At 40.9% G+C, this 18,724-nt stretch overlaps 2 protein-coding genes across 5 annotated transcripts in view; one reads left to right on the forward strand and one right to left on the reverse strand.

The window, feature by feature from the left end:
* Window positions 1-1,702: 1,702 nt before the first annotated feature.
* On the reverse strand, window positions 1,703-2,970 carry LOC130174458 (follitropin subunit beta-like). Of its 2 annotated transcripts, none has more exons than XM_056384284.1 (3): window positions 2,809-2,970; window positions 2,472-2,634; window positions 1,703-2,136 (listed from the first exon to the last, which is right to left on the reverse strand). In XM_056384284.1, the coding sequence occupies exons 2-3, from the start codon at window positions 2,631-2,633 to the stop codon at window positions 1,867-1,869; spliced, it is 432 nt and encodes a 143-aa protein (XP_056240259.1). In that variant the 5' UTR covers window position 2,634; window positions 2,809-2,970; the 3' UTR covers window positions 1,703-1,866. The 2 variants fall into 2 exon arrangements, with proteins under 2 accessions (XP_056240259.1, XP_056240260.1); XM_056384285.1 differs by having other exon boundaries at window positions 2,472-2,681.
* Window positions 2,971-13,073: 10,103 nt separating this feature from the next.
* The window catches only part of camkvl (CaM kinase-like vesicle-associated, like), a 36,160-nt gene continuing 30,509 nt past the window's right edge, over window positions 13,074-18,724 (forward strand). For 2 of the 3 annotated variants that reach the window (XM_056384234.1, XM_056384235.1), the window contains exons 1-2: window positions 13,074-13,357; window positions 18,109-18,161. The gene's annotated coding sequence lies outside the window, so the exon portion shown is untranslated. The remainder of the gene's footprint in view (window positions 13,358-18,108; window positions 18,162-18,724) is intronic. The other variant, XM_056384236.1, reaches the window with a different exon arrangement.

Here is an 18,724-nt window from a genome sequence, read left to right on the forward strand (position 1 = left end):
AAGGTGTGAGATTGATTTTGAACGTTAACAGTATCGGCTCTGAATATGTCCTGACGTTTCACATCCTCTAAACCATATTTTGCACATTTGTCACACCTGTCCTGGCCTTTAACGGGCTACAGTACACTGACCAGAAATACTAGCAAGCTTGGTGTCACTGCAGTATTAATTTAAAAAAATAAATAAATGAGAGCATGCGGCACCCACCTTGAAATGAAGATTTAATACAGCTGTGGCAAAGTTTAACTGCTTCCAGCACTTCCTCTATACAGCTGCAGGAGTGAATGAGTGAGTGAGTAAGTGAATGGATGAGGGAGGGAGGGAGGCAGCGAGAAAGCGCGTGCAAACGCAATGGGAAAGTTTCTTTTTGTAAAGTGGGATGGATCAATTCGACCCAAAAGCTTGATTAACGCAGGTGTGCATGATGCAACTTTTAACTGAGATTGTTTCATTGCAGGGAAACTTCCTCACAGACTCGTTAAACACAGGATACATGCTTAAATTTAGACTGTAATTTATGTGAGTTTGAATCTGTCGAACCTTGTGTGTGTGTGTGTGTGTGTGTGTGTGTGTGTGTGTGTGTGTGTGTTTTTGCGAATTTTAGAAAGACTTTAATGACTGGCTTTCTAATGGCCACCTGCTTTTCCAGGTAAGCTATTTCTCTGAAAGATATAATTTGGATGAGAAGTGCAGAATTGCAGTTCAAATCAGTAGATTTTACTGTACTGTGGTGAACTTTTGTATTCTATAGGTCTCTTGGATAAATGGAGGAAAAGCGAGGAGTACAACTGCATGATACTGGAAGCAAGCATGTGTTTCTGTTCTTTTTTTTTTGTATTGAGCTTGAAGTTGAGCTCTGCCTCTTTGATTGTTTGAGCTTAGTTCAATAAAGGGGAAAACACAGGTGTAAATAATCAGGCCACACTGATTAACGGCCACATTCAGTTTCAGAATTACCAGGGCTCTCTAACTGACAAACTAATCCATTGAACACACCCATAATAATTACACCTGCGTGCTCTGTGAGAAGGGTTTTATCAGTGTTGTAGTCTAGTCACTAAACCACGAGTCCAAGTCGAGTCTCAGGTGCCCAGTGTTCAAGTACGAGTCTGAGTCAAGTCCCCATTACCTGAGTCACAGTCATTAAGTTTGAGTCTGAGTTGAATTCCAAGATGGGCTCCAGAGGTCCACTGTGGTAAAGTCAAAGAGCTGACATACAAATAAAAAAGGTCTACATTAAACACAAAGGATACAGCTGTCACCTTTTTAAAGGGAGTTTATTTACTGTGTGTGACACAATAACCAAACAAATGCACTCATAAGCGTGCGCACACGCACTAAAACTAAAAAAATACAATCCGAGTCCGAGTCTCCAACTTCCAAGTCCGAATGCAATCAATCAATGATCTAGTTCAAGTCCAAGTTAGAGTCAAGTCCTGAAAATCAGGATTCAGTCCTGGACTTGAGTACTACAACACTGGGGTTGATAAGTGCATATGTTTGCTATGTTCATATGAGTACAACTGTATGCTTTAGAAACCCTGATAAATCAATACAAATGAACAAAATCATTCCCCTCCCAAACTGAGCATATTAGTAGATGCAGAAATTAGACTTTGTTTGATATGGAATTGCACATATTATGCATTCTTTTGTCATGTATTTATTATTATTTACACCAGCAATTCATAGTCAATAAAGCTGCATGCTCAACACAGAGTTTTATTTCCTAACAAATTAGAAAAAAAAACCCAAAATGAACAGCTAAGGAGCTGAACTACAATACAATAACATAAAGAAGCAGAAACATCAGGTTAACAGCTGCATCATTTTCCAGGAATGCACGTTGCTTGTAACAGCATATTGTCAGATTTCCATAGCAGACTGGTTCAGGTTCTTCAAGCTGCCAAGTGTCATGGGGCATTGGTCATAAGAGATTCGGCTGGTGCGGACACAGTGGTGAGTGCGTGTGTCACAGCGCCTACAGCTGCAACGGTGGGCCACGGGATAATATAGCTTTGGGTTGACATCCTGAGGGCAGCCAGGAACAAAGGCAGCTTGGTACACCAGGGAGTGGGGCACACAGCTACGCTGGATCAGGAAAGTCCTCCCAAACCGTCCCCTCAAATTGGTGTCCTGAAAAAAGGGGGAAACAAGGCTGTTAAAGTTTTTGTAGTGGTTGAGCACAAACTTTTTACATCCTGTCTCATGTCTGTGAGAGTGTTTATTCCTTTCCATATATCTTTCACATGTAGATCCAACAAAATCTCTTCAGTAGCTCGTAAATTTTTACCATCACTGCCCACCTCATGGCACCCAAGCAACAAGGGCAACAAGTGTGCCTCACCATACCAACATCACTATATCATACACTTTGCTAAAAAATATGTCTAATTTTGTTTTTGTTTTTTTATTTTTTTGCATCATGTAGGCTACAAAATGCATGTGTGAGAGTGTGTGGCGGTCGTCACCTGTGTGTAACAGTAGCCGCTGCAGATGGTAGTGTTGATAGCCACACACTGGGCACAGTTGTTGCTCTCAATCCACAAGGTGTGATTCTTCAGCGTACAGGCACACACCGTCCCTCCCACCAACGCACACAGCAGCATGCATTTTAACACAAACCAGGGCATGCTGAAAGTGCAGACACATAAAAGTGTGCAGACAGTGAGACACCCACTCTGAAAATAATAATTAAAAAAATGAAGAACAAAAACAAAAAACAATAGATGTGCTCTGGACAATATCAAGGCAGCAATATCAGTTTGTTAACTGTCATGCAACTCTAAACTGAAGACAAAAACACACCTTGAAATATGGCCTCTCTGTAGTTTATGAAATTACAGATGTGTCAAATGATGTGTGAAGAGCTGAAATTGTGGTGAAAAATATCTAAATTATCAAATAATTGTGTGTTCTCTCTTTCAATTCAAATGCTCCCAACTGTCTGCTGTTCCTCTCCTCAGTGAATATCTGAAGAAATGAAGGGTGACCATCCTCTTTTATGGAAACCCTAATCCACCCCATCTGACCCCGGAGAACTCGGTCTACAACATCATTCCAGAAATCACATGTCAGCTGTCTACAGTGTTTAGGGTTAAAAGTGGTCTCAAAACACACTTACACTCTGGGACAGAGAGAGCGTGTGTGTGGGTGTGTCTCTGTTTGTGTGCCTCAATATACAGTTTTCATTTTCTCAGGTCATATTGAGGAATATGGGCTTAACCATAGGGCTTGTATATGTGGAAGAGGGGAGGGGGTCATACTAGTGCTACATAATGTCACTGCAGGTCGAGTACGCTGCCAGACAAGCCTCACACGTGTTTGTCTGGTCACAACTGATCCATGTGCTTGATACCACTTGATGATTCATGAGAAGTCCGCCCACGATACCATGTTGTGTTTTCAGTCGCAAAAGTGCTTCAAAAAATACCTGAAAAAGTGAGTCTCCTTGTAAAAGTGACATCTTGAAGTCACATGAGTGTTGGCAGATTTGGTAAATGTAGACTGAAAGACACTTATTTAATGGAACCTATTTGTGCCACTTAACATGAATCAGTTTTGAGCTAAATGAAATGAAATTAAAAGTTAAAATCAACTAAATTACTATTAAATACTTCTGCATTACATTTAACTGTTAATAGTGATCTAATCAGACTCATGCTGGGTCAGCACTCACATGTGTCTGTCCTACCTGTGTGTAAAGGTTGTGCCCTCCTTATCTAAGCCATTAATACTCCCATTATTCCCATCTGTTCCTAATGGGAGGGACTATGTGCCCTCAGATTTTTCCTTCACATAGTGGTGAATAAAGATGTTTACCATGTTTAAAGGACCCATAATTCCATTCGTCACCTCTTGTGAACTTAGAAACTGTGAATTAATTGTTGGTGTCAATTGCTTTTTTTGATTCATTTTTATTAAATCTTCTTCTAATCATTGTGTACAAATTATCTTTAATAATCCTGAATGTAAGTGTTGATTGTCAAGTCAATTAAAGTTAGGCTTAATAGTTAATATATAAAATAAAACTAAACAAGTTTCTGATGCTGGATGCTGTTGTAAAACTGTTGTAACTCTATACAGAAATACATTACTTACAGTGACAGTTTAATTAGTCTACTTTTCCACACCATTTAACCTGATTAGTTTGAGATTTTGCCACTATCTTCTGCATCTGACCTGACCCCTGTTTCTGTCACTCTGTTTTTGCTCTACATTTATCAGGATGGGTCGTAGTTTCGTAACAAATCAAGCAGATAATTCCAAGAAAGTGGGTCATGGACAGGTCACCAACTATCTGTCCTGACACAATTCCAGCTGAATGGTGGATTATTAATTTTATTTATGTGAGGTTCATGTGGCATAAAATGAATCTACACCACACATATGTACAGATAACAAATCGAGGCACGATACTCTCGGACATAACTGAATTTAGGCTTTTTTTAAAACTTTTAATATTATTGTTATTACAAGGTGATATTTTTGTCCTGGGCCCAGAATAAAATGAGCAATCCCTTTATTAGTCCCTGATAGGCAACTTGTTGTGCAGTATAAACAGCAGCAATGTCAGGATATAACAAAGTACAGTCAAAATGGCCAAAATGGGTGAAAAACAGATGATACAGGTTAAAACAATTCTTAAAATAATTTAGGAGCAAAAACATCAAACCATAACAAATTGTAAAATATTGAACATCCTGAATGGGTATGAGTTTAATTGAAAGATGACAGAGAGTTTTTGGTTTTGAATGATGGGACTCTGCGGTCAACCTAGCAACATGGATGGAAAGATCCAGAATTCATTTAGGAGTAGGTCAAGTGGCAGGACAGGTCATTTGATTGCCCTTTTGTTCAACCTTGTCTGTCTTATCATTATGCTGACTGCAGGTGATGTTTAAGGTTTTAATTCCTTGGCTCTCTGTTTCAGATCATACTGTACGGGTAACTCTACACAACCCGATAAGGACCTGGAACTGGGTCAGACAGAAATATGAACCTCTTTTGTCTTGTGGGGGCCATGCCCCGGCCATGCCCCCAGGTCAACAGGTCACACCATATATATATAAAAATGTAAGTGTAGTGAATAGCCTTAAATCGTATAAATGTTTAGGTCACCAAAAACTGGAAAATCATGTAGATAGGTTTCATAGAAAACAGGCCTGTTTTTAGACTGTGAGAGAAAGGGGCAAGTAACAAAGGAAGACAGGTTGGTCAGGGGTTCATCTTACAGCAAGATAATGACCCAAAACATTAGAAGAAAACAACTAGACGGTGGCTTCACATGACAGAAGAGCAGCACAGTCTCAAGACTTAAACCCCATTGAGAATCGAGTTTGAGATGAAGTGGACAGAGGGTGAAAGCAAAGCAACCTACAAGTGCAACACATTTGTGGGAACTTCTGCTGCAACAGTGTTGGGACAAACTTTCTGATTATTATTCGATTTCCATTGTAGAAAGAATCCTGCAAGTGTGGATTAAATTTAGTTCAAGAAGATTCCATGATTATTTGCTTTTAAAATCTCCAAGTGTTTATTTGTTCTATGCTTTAATATATCAGATACACTGAGAAATTATTATTATTAATTATGTAAATTCAATTAGGCCTAACAGCTGGAAAAACTGAATTGTTCAAAAACTTTTGACCATTCATGTTAAGCACTTTATTAAGAAAACCTGTACACCTGCTTATTAAGTATCCAATCATGTGGCAGCACTGCAATGCATAAAACCATGCAGATACAGGTCAGGAGCTTCAGTTGATGTTCACATCAAACACCAGAATGTGCCCTGATTTTTGGTTACGGTTTCTGAAACTGCTGATCTCCTAGGATTTTCACAGACAAGTCTCTAGAGTTTCTGGTCTTCTAATGGCTTCTTCCAGAATGATAACGCACCATGTCACAAAGCAAAAGCGGTTTCAAACTGGTTTCATGAACATGACACTGAGATGAGTGTACTTCAGTTAACTTTAATGACTTCACCAGTCATCAGAGCTAGTGATGCCATCCTGCATAAAGACAATTGTATAAAATCTGAAACCTAAAAACAAAAATTTGTAGTGGATAATCATCACCATACATTTACCTGTGAATTTTGCAGGGGCTCAGTGTTTGTTTGTTTTTAATTAAATTAGTTCTTTATTGTTTGGTAACAATGATGTCGATGGTAATCGTTAAATGTGTTAAACTGTCTACCTAAGGATTAAAAAAAAGTGGGGGGAGAGTAGTCTGAATTGGGTTCTGGAGCTGTGCCCCACCTCATACATCGCACTCATCCGCCAGCCGCGAGCGATTCCAAGCCGGTGAGGATCACATCCACCGGTGGTGCTGATAAACTGCCCCAACCGGCTTCTCCTGCGACAACCGCTCACATTGGCCCATACTTTCTGTTCACTCGCTCACCCGAATCAGGTGATACCCTGCAAGGGTAACTATTGGCTCTTGTCTCAGACCTTCCCCGAGGTGATTGGTGGAGTGACGAGCACTCAGCATGTGACCTCTACAATGAGCTTCCGCCCACAAGAGGAAATGCGACCAACACAACGTATTAGTAGCGCCATGCATCCACATGTAGTCTTTGTAGTGGTGCAAAAAGTACAGTGGTGACATACCTACTATATTGACAGTGAGGATTAATATCCGCAACATTCATGCCGAGTGCAGACATAGTTCAATGTCTCGTTTTCCCTCTTTGTATTGTAATTCTCTCTATATTAACAGAGACATGGGCGCCCGTGGCATGCTGGGAAACTGACCCGTTTTCGATGCTGTCTTTCTAATCTTCCCTATCGAGCAGCGTTGTAATTTGTGTTTTTGTAATTACAAAGAATCAAAGATGAATAACAACGCATAATTTCACGTAGAAAAAGCAACAAAGAGAACATGAAACGAAAGAAAACACTTTCAAAAGAGCTACTTCCACACTAACAGCATGCTTATTCTTTTATGTTGCTCCACTCTGAGTTTGCTGAAATTGAACAGATAGACAGTAGTTCATTTAAGACACATTTCCCATAGATGAGTCTACCATTCTCCCCTTTTTATAGGCTCTACAGTCTAAGATTCTTCGACATGTTCCTTGCTATGAATTAATTTGACCACTAGATGGCAGACAAACACAATCTCGCATTTTGCTCTCAAACATGAAGAGGATTCTGTGTGGATGCATCTTTGATCATCATTTCATCAGTTAGTTTAAGTGTTATCCACAGGCAGCTGTAAACCAAACAGTGTAGAAATGTTCTGCAGCACTCCCAGAGCCCGAGGAGACGCCATTAACTCAAAGCTAAGGCTCAGTGGGGACAGGTGTAAAATGAACATGACCAGATCACAGCTGTGTGTGGAAAGAAATTTGGTTTTCAGCCCTCGGGTAAGGTATTTATTGTGCTCTCATATGAGGGAATTTGGGCTGATTCGCCATTAAACTGAATAGCTTTGTGAAAACATGCACACAGACAGCTCCGTAGGCAGCAGTGAACATCCTGCTTCTTTGGCCATATTTTTTTTAAGTGGCCAAGGAAAGTTCCTCTTCACATAGAGCAGCAAAGAGCAAAGACAGAGGGGATTTATGAAGTGTATCCAAGGTCAATAGGATTCTTCTCACACCAGTTGCAAATGCATTTGCTGTACTTGCCAATATGGCAAAAAAAAGAAAAAAGAAAGAAAGTTAGTCTTGAAACTGATGATACACGTGCCAGTGTTTCATGAGGAAATCAAACAGTGTACCATGTTCTGTCCTCCAGGGTTATTGCCCCCTAAAAACAAAGACAGTCTATTTCAAGATGGGAGAGGGAGATATTTCTGGGGCCATTTTTTTGAGTGACCTTGGCACACCTCAGGAGGAGGAGGAAATAGTTCGACCCAAATCATCATTGATGTCCTTGAAGACACACTCTTATTAATAACCTGAGGAATCTGGGGACCACCTCTACTCCTGTCCTCACCGATCCTCCCACCGCTAGCCCCTCCTCTCCGTTGTGATCTTCCCTGTCCTAACTTTTATTCTACCTCCTTTTTTGGTCTGTGCGCACCTTCACTTTCACTCACACAGACCCGTGAGGCCCCCACAGAGCCTCAAAATCAATCTCACAGTGCTTAAAATAATCAACCTAGTTGAGGACGAGGGCTTACCACTAACATGTACAATAGCTCACTTCATCACTCCTTCCTCTGTCTTCCTGAGTGTGAGGAATCTCAGGACTCCTTTATCATTATTCATTTCAGTAATGGCCTCAGTGACATTTACTTCATTTTGCTTGATTTTATTTATTTATTTTTTTCATGTGTGCATGAAAAAAAAATGCATTCATTTTCCTTCATTTCTCTTCTCTGATTTTAGTGTTTACTTTACCAGGAATTCCTCTATTTGTTTTGTTTTGAATTTTTCTTTTTTTTCTTTTTTCACAGGTTATACACATACTTCTGTTCCCTTACTTGCTTACTCATACATACTACTCATAATCAGGCATTTATTTAAAAACAAACAAACATATCCACTGGACACTTACGTCATACACATATACAGTATATTATGAGTGTATGTGAGTGCAACATGACTCACCAAGAGTGTGTGTGTGTGTGTGTGTGTGTGTGTGTGTGTGTGTGTGTGTGTGTGTGTGTGTGTGTGTGTGTGTGTGTGTGTGTGTGTGAAACAAAATTACTGAAAAGGGGGAGGAACTACAGGTTAGCGGTGCTCCATAATTGGTGACCCCTGTCTCAGTAAGTTTTGATCCCCAGAAAACTGAGGAAATATCATCGATCACCCAGGATAAGAATAGCATCTAGAAGCTGGCCTTCAGCCAACACTGAAACCATCTCCTTCCTCACTAGTTTGGGTAATTAACAAGAGTGTTCACAGCCATGCATTTTGCTGAGGATCTTCAAACAATCTTTACTCCTGCCTGTTGCAACCTTTAGCTAATGAGTTCTCCTGCCATTTAAACTGCCACTATCAGGAAAAAAACTGAAAACTGTAGCGTGACCCAGGTCTGATCTAAAAGAGACGTTAGTGAAAAACAGTCCACTGAAGTCAAGGCTCTTTCCTTTGTGTTCGTTTTTCTTTTCATGTGAATTCTATTATGTCTGGTGATTTTTTTTTTCAGACCACTATTGATTTTTAAAGGTATGCAAATTTGTCCCAACCCAGTGCTGAAGTCAAGGAGGCATTGCCCGCCCTACATTACAACTCAAATATAGCTGCACCAATTAAGGCCAACTCTCCTATGCTACATTAAGCATGTGGCAGAAGTCATTCTATATCATTGTGTTATTTATCTCTCAACGTCGGACTGTGCAGACATGTGCATTGTCAGTGGATGAAATTAGCTGAAACTTTGCGGTTTGAGGTACAGCACACTTAACTGGATGAATCTGGACGTGAGTGTACAGACAATAGAAATGCATCTGATTCACATTAGTTTTTGCCCTTTAGTGGTGAAAAAAAAGAAAAAAGAAATGGATCAGGGGGTTTAGTTTAGCTCTGATTATGAGAATAAATAATCAGCTGGTTTATCTTTGTGTTTAGTCTCTTTGTCTGTTTTCCTCCCTCCCTTCCGTCCCTCACTATAGCTGTCAGAGGAGGAGTGAAGTAATTACAACCTGCCTCTGACCCACACTGGCCTGCAGCCCATAGAGGAGGGCCAGCAAGGGGGCCCGAAGAAGAGAAGATGAAGCAAAGGAGAGATGTATTAAGAGACAGACTACAGAAAAATGACAGAAAAAGATGAAGAAGCGATAACAGAGGGGAAGAAAAAAACAGAAAGGATAGTGACCAAGTGAGGGATGTTGATGAATGACAGAATGAGGGAGGAGAGGGCAGACCAGATGAGAGGATGGGGGGCGAGCAGGATGGCAGAGGGAGAGAGGGAGGGTGAGCTTCCGACAAAAGGAAGTGGGAGACAATCCAGTAAAACACATGGTGAGTGAGTGCATCTGCGTGTGTGTGTGTGTGTGTGTGTGTGTGTGTGTGTGTGTGTGTGTGTGTGTGTGTGTGTGTGTGCATACATTCCCGCACACGAGCAACAAGGGAGTGCAAGCAGTAGATGGTCACAGCCCTAATAGCATTATATTACTTGATGCCAAATTTGAAATATACACTATGAGGCTAGATTGCAGGTTGTTAGGGATTTAATTCTAAATTAAGCCTGAAAGGAGAAAATTTGCATGTAAATCCATGTACCAAACCATTACTCTATGTATGCACAACAATTACAAGCATTTAAATCAGAGAGTTAAGACAAGCGAGTGGATGCCAGGATAGCTCTTAAAAATGAGTATACATTCACACACAAAAGAGGCGCACTCGAGTCAGGATGATAATTATTAAAATACATCAATTGTTTTTTTGGACCTCTATTCAAGCCTGTGAGATTTATTATAGCTGTTATGAATCTAAACTCACCCACGTGCACACACACACACTTCGCAAAGCACACACACGTTAACTGAGCTAAGGCCAAGTGTGGCAGAAAGGGAGAGCAGAGAAAACACAGATAAAACAATGTGAGTCGGGAGAGAAAAGGGGAAGCAGAATGTGACAACGTGAGTGATGGAGAGCCAGAGCTCTGAGCTCTCCTTCTAGATGGCTGCCGGCCTTGAAGCCTGCCGGCTCCGAATGGCACATTTGGCACAGGGATGTTTGCTCTGACTCCTCAAAGCTATGATGGATTTTACTTTTATCTCACCAGCTGCGTTTCTGTTTTGCTTTAAATGGCACAATTGAGTTGACCTCTTCTCTCTGCCTTGCAGGAATACTGGTTCCGTCCAGCTGCGGAGGGTCTTTAATAGTGAGCGTGTGTTTTGATGCACTCGTGGTGGTGAGGGTGCTCATCATTACAAATACAGTGACTCATGATGATGATTCATAATGAAACATAATAATGGTCATCTTACACCTCTGTGCCTGCCATTTAGGAATCCTGCACCGATGCTGCCTTGGTCACAGAGGATCCTTCAGAAGACTTTATATCACCAGTGTCGCCAGCAATGTCCGCCACTTGAATACCACACGTGTTATTTGATCATTCAGATACCAGAGACTAGACGTAACTGAGTACATTTATTCAGTACTCAGTACTAGTTTTGAGGTACTTGTACTTTCCTTGAGTATTCCTGTTTTCTGCTGCTTCACACTTCCTCTCCACTACGTTTCACAGGGAAACGCTGTACTGTTTTCTGTGCTACATTTATCTGACAGCTAAGGTTATTGGTTATTTTCATATCAAAGATTAAACCAGCAGTTTCCAAACTTTTAACCTCTCACAAAAGGAAAAGAAAAAATAATTCATTTTGGGGTTCCTCATCACATGACCTACTTTTTTAGCAGTTCCACCAAAGACACATTTTCCCTCTAAACTTCAGTTTGAGGTAAACATATACAATATCTAACAAAAAATATTCAGTCCAGAGTCCAAAAAAATGAATACAAATGTGTATATTTGGAGTTATATTTTTTCATTGTGGTTTTTTGACTTAACAAAAGATCTGAATACTCCTCCCACCACTGTCAAACACACAGAACAGGAACACCTGGCAGTATAATGCAATCCACTGCAACAGCTCTGGTCGTGAATATAGTTGTAACTCTTAAATATAGTGTGATTTAGAGACTGTTAATCAATTAATTTATTGTAAATATTGAAGCTGCACCCACCCCCCCATTCATCATTCATACATACATTATATTCACAGTAAGCTAAAGTTTATTACTCAAAACCTTGTGATTACAGTTTGCCTGAACATGCAGTGTAATGGTGGGTGCTGTCAGTGCAGAACCACCAGAAACATATTTCTATCATTCCTAATGTTTTGACCCCCCTTCTCAAAGACAGACACACACACACACACACACACACACACACACCCAGACGCACACTTTTGTACAAATGTATTTTCAGCAAATGGAAGTCACAGCAGACTCAAGGTCTCCTGTGAATGTATGTGGTAAAAGACTGTAAGCACATGGACAAAAAGGCAAAGCCATAATGCCACACAGTCTGTACATGTGCGTGCGTGCTTGTGTGTGTATGTGTGTGTGTGTGTGTGTGTGAAGGCTGCTAGAAGAGAAAAGATATATCTGTTGCATCACACTCACCTTGCTCTCTCTCACACACACACACAAGCATTCACTTCTCTTCTCTCTCTCCCTCTCTGTCTTTCTCCCTCCTCACACACAAACACACACACACACACACACACACACACACACACACACACAAACACACACACACACACACACACACACACAACACACACACACACACAAACACACACACACAAACACACACAAACACACAGTCCACCAATAAGCATGTGCAAAAGCATGCAACCTCACAAACACAGAAACCCAGTAGTTAGTTCCTGCGTCATTACAGTAGCCATCTGTCAGTATGCAGGCACACATACACCAACTTGGCTGTGTGCATGTAGTACACAGAAAAACACACACACACACACACACACACACACACACACACACACACACAACCACACACAACCACACACAACCACACACATTCAGCCAGGAAATATCTCACTCCGCTGACCCTTCCCTCGCCCTCCCAGTAGTCACATTTTGCATGAAGCATCAGATCTACACGGATCAGTCTAAAAAGAAGTGATAGGTCTCCTCTCTTTTTCTTCTCTTATTTCTTCTTCTCTTCCTCTCTTCTCCTCCTCTCTCCTCTTTCTCTCCATTTTCTACCCACATGAATCTGTCTGTTCTGCGCCTGCCAAACACTGATGTCACTGACCACCAGTGCGCTTCCAGTGTGTGTGAGATGAAATGATGAATGTTGAGGTATAATCCCAACGGTTTTAATCCCGACCACTCCCAATCCGCTGCCTGCACAGCACCGGACAGCCGGAGCAGCAAACTCAGACACACAGAAGGACAGTTTTGCAGGGTTTGTGGAGGGGGTGGAAGACACACATTTGGGCCTCCAGCAGCCTTTAATAATGATCTCACATTATTCAAAGATGCCCACCTGCTAGGCAGAGAGAGAGAGAGAGAGAGAGAGAGAGAGAGAGAGAGAGAGAGAGAGAGATGAAAGATTATTTATTTCTCATGGGTGGGAGACAGTGAGTGAGTGAGTGAGTGAGAGTGAGTGAGAATGAGTGGGAGGGAGGGCGGCAGTCAGAAACAAGCAAACTAATTCTCACCGAAGAAGAGACAGTCGTGCCAGAGCAGGGGCTGCGCGTACTTCACCTCTCTGACGCTCTTTGTACATCAACTAATAAACGTTTATTAGCGTTTTATTTCCAGATACCAAGTAGGACCAAGAGTTTCCATTTTGGATAGGAGGGGGCTGCCAACACACGCACCCACACTTCTCCAGAGCCGCGACAACTCAAGGTAAGGCACCCTGCGAACTCAAAATCCATCCATCCTCGCTTTCATCCCCGATTTAATCCAGGAGAGCAGTTGATGGAGGGATAAAAGAAGTGTTTTCTGCCGCGCTGCCTCTGCTAATGATGAGGATGATGGTGGTGGTGGTGGTGATGATGGTGATGTGCGCTGTGCGATCCGCCGTGCGTAAAACAGCTGCAGTGAAAATCTCCAGCTGGCACAGAAAGAGCATTAAAAAGTGACTGGCTGCTCGTCGTGCCAAAGATGAAGTTTAACGCGTTACAGTCAGTTAGATGTTGACAGCTGACTTGTTGAATTTTAGCGCGATGCCAAATGAATGTGTCCCTGTAACATCAGTGGAGCGATTGTAACGAACTTAGCCAACTTTGGTGCTTTATCTTTATTGTAGCCTAAACAGTAGTTTTTCCTAATATTTCTAGGCTTTCTCCACAGAAATGAAATTAAAGGATAGTGTTATTAGAGTAGTCACTCACTCTTAAGTGGCAGCTTTTAACTCAAGGATATTTGAAACCTCACATTTGCGTCTTCAAAGCTCCTCATCAAAGAGAGTAATTTTTGCAATTAAACAGTATTACAGTCGCTCCACTTAGTGAAGTCATTTGGCACCATTTGGAGGAGATTCACTGGCTGCATCTGCAAGTTGAAAAGAATAAGAGATGGTCTCCTGCACTGTCTGGTTCTGTGAGGCTGCATCCAGCTTCAGCTTTTCCAGTTCTTCAGTTGTTAATTATGCATTAAACAGTCCAGAAGCACCAACTGCTTTACTTTCTCCATACTAGGTCAGCGTATTGACTGCAGGCTTATGTTGAACCCGTGCTGGTTCTATGAGGTTTTAAAGGGACATTTGAAATAACCGATAACATAGTCAGCTCAAAATGTTGAGAGAGAGAGGCTGCAGAAATGTTTGCTGTTGATGCTGCAGGACGCTCAGAGCATTGATTTAGTGGCAGAGCAGAAGAAAAGTGGCAGCAGGGGTAGATTTACAGTTTGAATCATTTTATATAAACATATCATCTTTGTTGAAGCCGCAACATAAAGTACATCATGTTTCATTCTTGCTCTGAAAGCAGAGTCCCCCTACTGGCCTCATTAACTTGCTTTATATGAGCCCGTGCAATCTGATAAACGAGGAGAGCAGAAGAGAGAAGAGAAGAGAAGACACCACTGAAAATCTAGTCTAGGCTACTACACTACTGCACCCCAGAGAGAGACTAAAAGAGGTTGCTGAACTAAGACAGCGAACAAAGTGGCAAAGGAAAAGAGGCTGTGGATGACAAAAAAGGGGGCAGGCAAGGAAAAAAGCAACAACAAAAAAGATTGTCGTTCACAAATCCATCTCATTTTACTTTTGAGACACAGTCGCTTTTAGCCTTTGGATGTTGAAAAAAGACTCGCTCTGGTTTTATGTAACAGGGTGTGAAGAACCTTCTATCAGACAACATTTCAGGTGCCACATCTCTCACAGTTCACACCTGTCTGCTGAGCTGTAAGCCTCACTATGCGCACATGTCATATGATGGTTTCAACCAGATCAGCCCATCTGTGTGTAACCTGTACAGTTATCTTCTTCAGTCCGCATCTATCTATCTATCTATCTATCTATCTATCTATCTATCTATCTATCTATCTATCTATCTATCTATCTATCTATCTATCTATCTGTCTATCTATCTCTTCCTTCTTCACAGTCGCTGTCCTTTCAGCCAACCTTTAAGTTGCAGTATTTCATGTTTGAAGTCATCTCTCGAGACCTCATTTAGAGTTTGTGGGAAGGCTGCAGCCTAAAGGACAAAAGGCTTTCAAATCATTTGTTGGTCTTGTTCATTGTGTACTGTGCAGTTCATGGCAAAATCTCTGCCATCCTTGGACTTTCACTGGTCAAGCTAGATAACTGACAAACCAACACGGCAAGCAGATAATCAAACAAAGGTGGTTTCAGTGATAAACAGTGTGTGTGTGTGTGTGTGCTCAGGTGTGCATGCACCTCAAATTTTTGTCTTCATGTATACTATCTTTGTTGTGAGCATGGAAGATGCAGCTCAGGTTATAACCTGCATCAGCACAGTTAAGTCTGTCTGCCTTTTAAAAGTCTAGGATTCCTTTTGGACATTTTCAGATGGCCGACCTACAATGTGCACCCACTTGTCAGAAAGATTAGTCGGTCTATATCAGCAGGATAATAACGGACAGATACATCTGTAAAATGATAACTTAAATATAACAATTTCGTCACGTGTAGCTTTTATGTAACATGTAACTGTCATGAGTGAACATTTGAGACGCAGTTGAAATCTGTTGGCTTTCGATCTGCTTTTACCTCCACCGAGCTTTTTGTGCTTTGGCTATATTTGCTCGGTTGGGTGCGTTGCTTGATTTTTAACAGAATATTATTCAGCTGACTCAACTTTAAGTTTTATGTCATTTTAATTTACGAGCAGGTCAGATTTATTCAGTCAAGAGGAAAATGCTGACACAGTTTTATGGTCATATAATAAAAGATCTATAAGTCATTGATTTCTACAAGTGTTCACATTTCCATGTTTTGAACGCAATTAAAGGGAAGAGTGAGTTTTGATTACTTACACCAGCCCCTCCACATCACGGCTATTGATTATCAGGCTGTTCATCAAGGGTGATATATGTAGTTATTACAAAAACTGATCCAATACAAATATGTTTGAAACATTGCCTTTGTGACGGAAAATCAGAAGAAAAGATGAAAATGGATGAGATGAGTGATGCTCGTGTTTACAGTAACATTGGTGGTATCGATCAGCCCACATATTTGTTGAGTTGACTCACTGCAGTCTGAACTGAGCTGTTGAACGAAATGTACTATCTAGAACAGAAAATACAGAGGAACCTTAAATATAGAAAACTTAATGTTGTTCCTTAGTAAGATTCGTTAATGCTGGAGAAAGAGAGATGCAGATAAAAGCCATTTTTTACGGATGGATGACTTCATTAATAGGAAACCTAATACCAGGTTCGTGAAGATGCTGATGCAATGCGGGCATCAATATACCATTATAATGTAATGGTATGTCATAATGGCTGTTAACAGTGGATGTAGAGAACGCCCTCTGATTCTTGTGTGGTTAAATGTGAAGGTTTCCCACTGAGAGTCTTCTGCTGAAGCACAGAGAACAGAGTCCCAGGCTTTGCTGCAATCTGCAACCATGATGTCCACAACCACAGAGATTTTCCATCACGGCAGCTAGGGTAGGTTACAGATGGTGGTTGTAGGAGATTAAGAAGTACATCGATTCATCAACATGACTTTTTGAACCTTCCCTGTAATGTGACATGGTGCTCGCTCACTGCCTCCATATTTGGTGGCCTCCTTGTGTGCCCCAGGGGCTTGGAATGATTTGGTAATGTCTGTGGCCAACATTGGCCTAGCTGAAAAAATTAAGGTGGAGGGGATAAACAAGCAAACAGAAGTAGTTTAGACAGGTTGGACAATGGAGCCAGCATCGTCAAGAGTAAAAAGAAATCTCCTTGCTTGTATCAGCGCACATGCCACCTATGTTACATAAGGATGAGCTTCAGGATAAACTGCACATGCAGCATATGTTTGTTTTTTTTTCCCTTAACGGAGTTTGGTGCCAGAGGTTTCTCATGTCCTGCCCTCTTTGCTTATCTTCTGCTTTTCTGCTCTCACACACTCTCAACTCATCTGCTCGATGCCTCCTCCAGCTGAGCCCTATGTCCCCTGCTGAACCCCCGATCTATCTATCTATCTATCTATCTATCTATCTATCTATCTATCTATCTATCTATCTATCTATCTATCTGTCTATCTGTCTGTCTGTCTGTCTGTCTGTGTATCTATCTATCCATCCATCCATCCATCCATCCATCCATCCACCCATCCATCTATCTATCTATCTATTGAAGCACGGTGCATAAATTAATTAAACATAATTCTTAATGATTTGCCCATGTATTCTGATCTCCAAGTACGACTCAAGTGAAGTGGCGTAAAATAGAGTAAAAGCTTAACCAAACATTCAAAGTTTCATATTTAATTTCCTCCTGTGACATACAGTATTGTTGTAGTGCATTGTCCAAAAAGCCAAAAACCATTACTTACTATGGCTATTATTAGCAGCTAGTTGTAGCCTACCTTGCGTTCCGCCGCACTGCTAGCAATGAGATGTTAGCGCTAGCAAAGTGGTGACAGTTTAGCCAATGAAAGCTAACGGTTGTAACCAACAGAGCTTGTAGCAGTTAGCGTTAGTAGTAGTGGTAGTAGTGAGTTTCATGGATTGTTAACTGAAAGAAACAATCAGTGAACCAATTAATGGATCAACATTAGGCAGTTGATGACTGGGTAAGTGCTTCGATAGCTATTGTAACATTTTTTGAATATAACAGTTGTATTTGCCAAACTGCTAACCAGCTACAAAAGGTAGGCTAATTATAAGAGCTTATACATTAGCTTAGGTAGGCTACATGTCCAGTGTTTCTCTTGGCCTTTTCCAATTGCACTAAAGAGTTGCCACTGTATGTATTGTAGTACGGGAGGCTATACAATACTGTGTTATACCTTTATATGCCAAACTCTTTTTAGATATTGCACTTTCCCAGTATTACAAAAGCTACAAAACCTTCAAAACATTAACAATGTCAGAAATCCCAGCTGCCAAAAACTGAATCAACTGATCCTTGGGCTAGAGATCTGTTCACAAATATTCAGCCAAACTCATTTAACTTTTTGATATATTTTGCAGACAGAGACTCAAAGACGGGAGAACAAACGCACCAACCGACCTCACTGGCAGAGGTAATGAAAGAACTTCAGCATGTGTCACTACCACACACACACACAGCCTACACACACATGCATGTGCACGCACACACCGTAAATGTGTGTGCACCACAAACTCCGATTAAAGCAATGAATCAAATTCTACCAACGAGTCTGGTGCCAACACAACACATCAAGGGAGGAATCAAACTCATGAAAACTCAGTGAATCTTTATTATTATAGCTCTACATACTGTGAGAATGCGTATAGGAGAATCATTTTTATGCAAATTAATGTTTTGTTTGAAAGATGGTAAACAAAGAAAGCAAATGTCAATGAAATCCCCACAACACTGCTTTATTTCCAGTTGAAAGGCTGTAGTAAATAAATAACATTGTTTCAAGACTTGTTTCATTACTTCTCATGGTTATGTGTTCAAACATACAGTATGTAGCTTCATTTTAAATTCAAGAAGTCTATTCATTTCACCTTAGGTGATAGCAACACACCTACTGTATTTTACATTGAATTTCTTTTCAGCATTTCAAAAGTTCACTTAAAATGACCTTGACAGCTGGATAAGAAAACATAGCTATTG

The sequence above is a fragment of the Seriola aureovittata genome, chromosome 9, assembly GCF_021018895.1.
Source record: "Seriola aureovittata isolate HTS-2021-v1 ecotype China chromosome 9, ASM2101889v1, whole genome shotgun sequence".
Classification (NCBI taxonomy): domain Eukaryota; kingdom Metazoa; phylum Chordata; class Actinopteri; order Carangiformes; family Carangidae; genus Seriola; species Seriola aureovittata.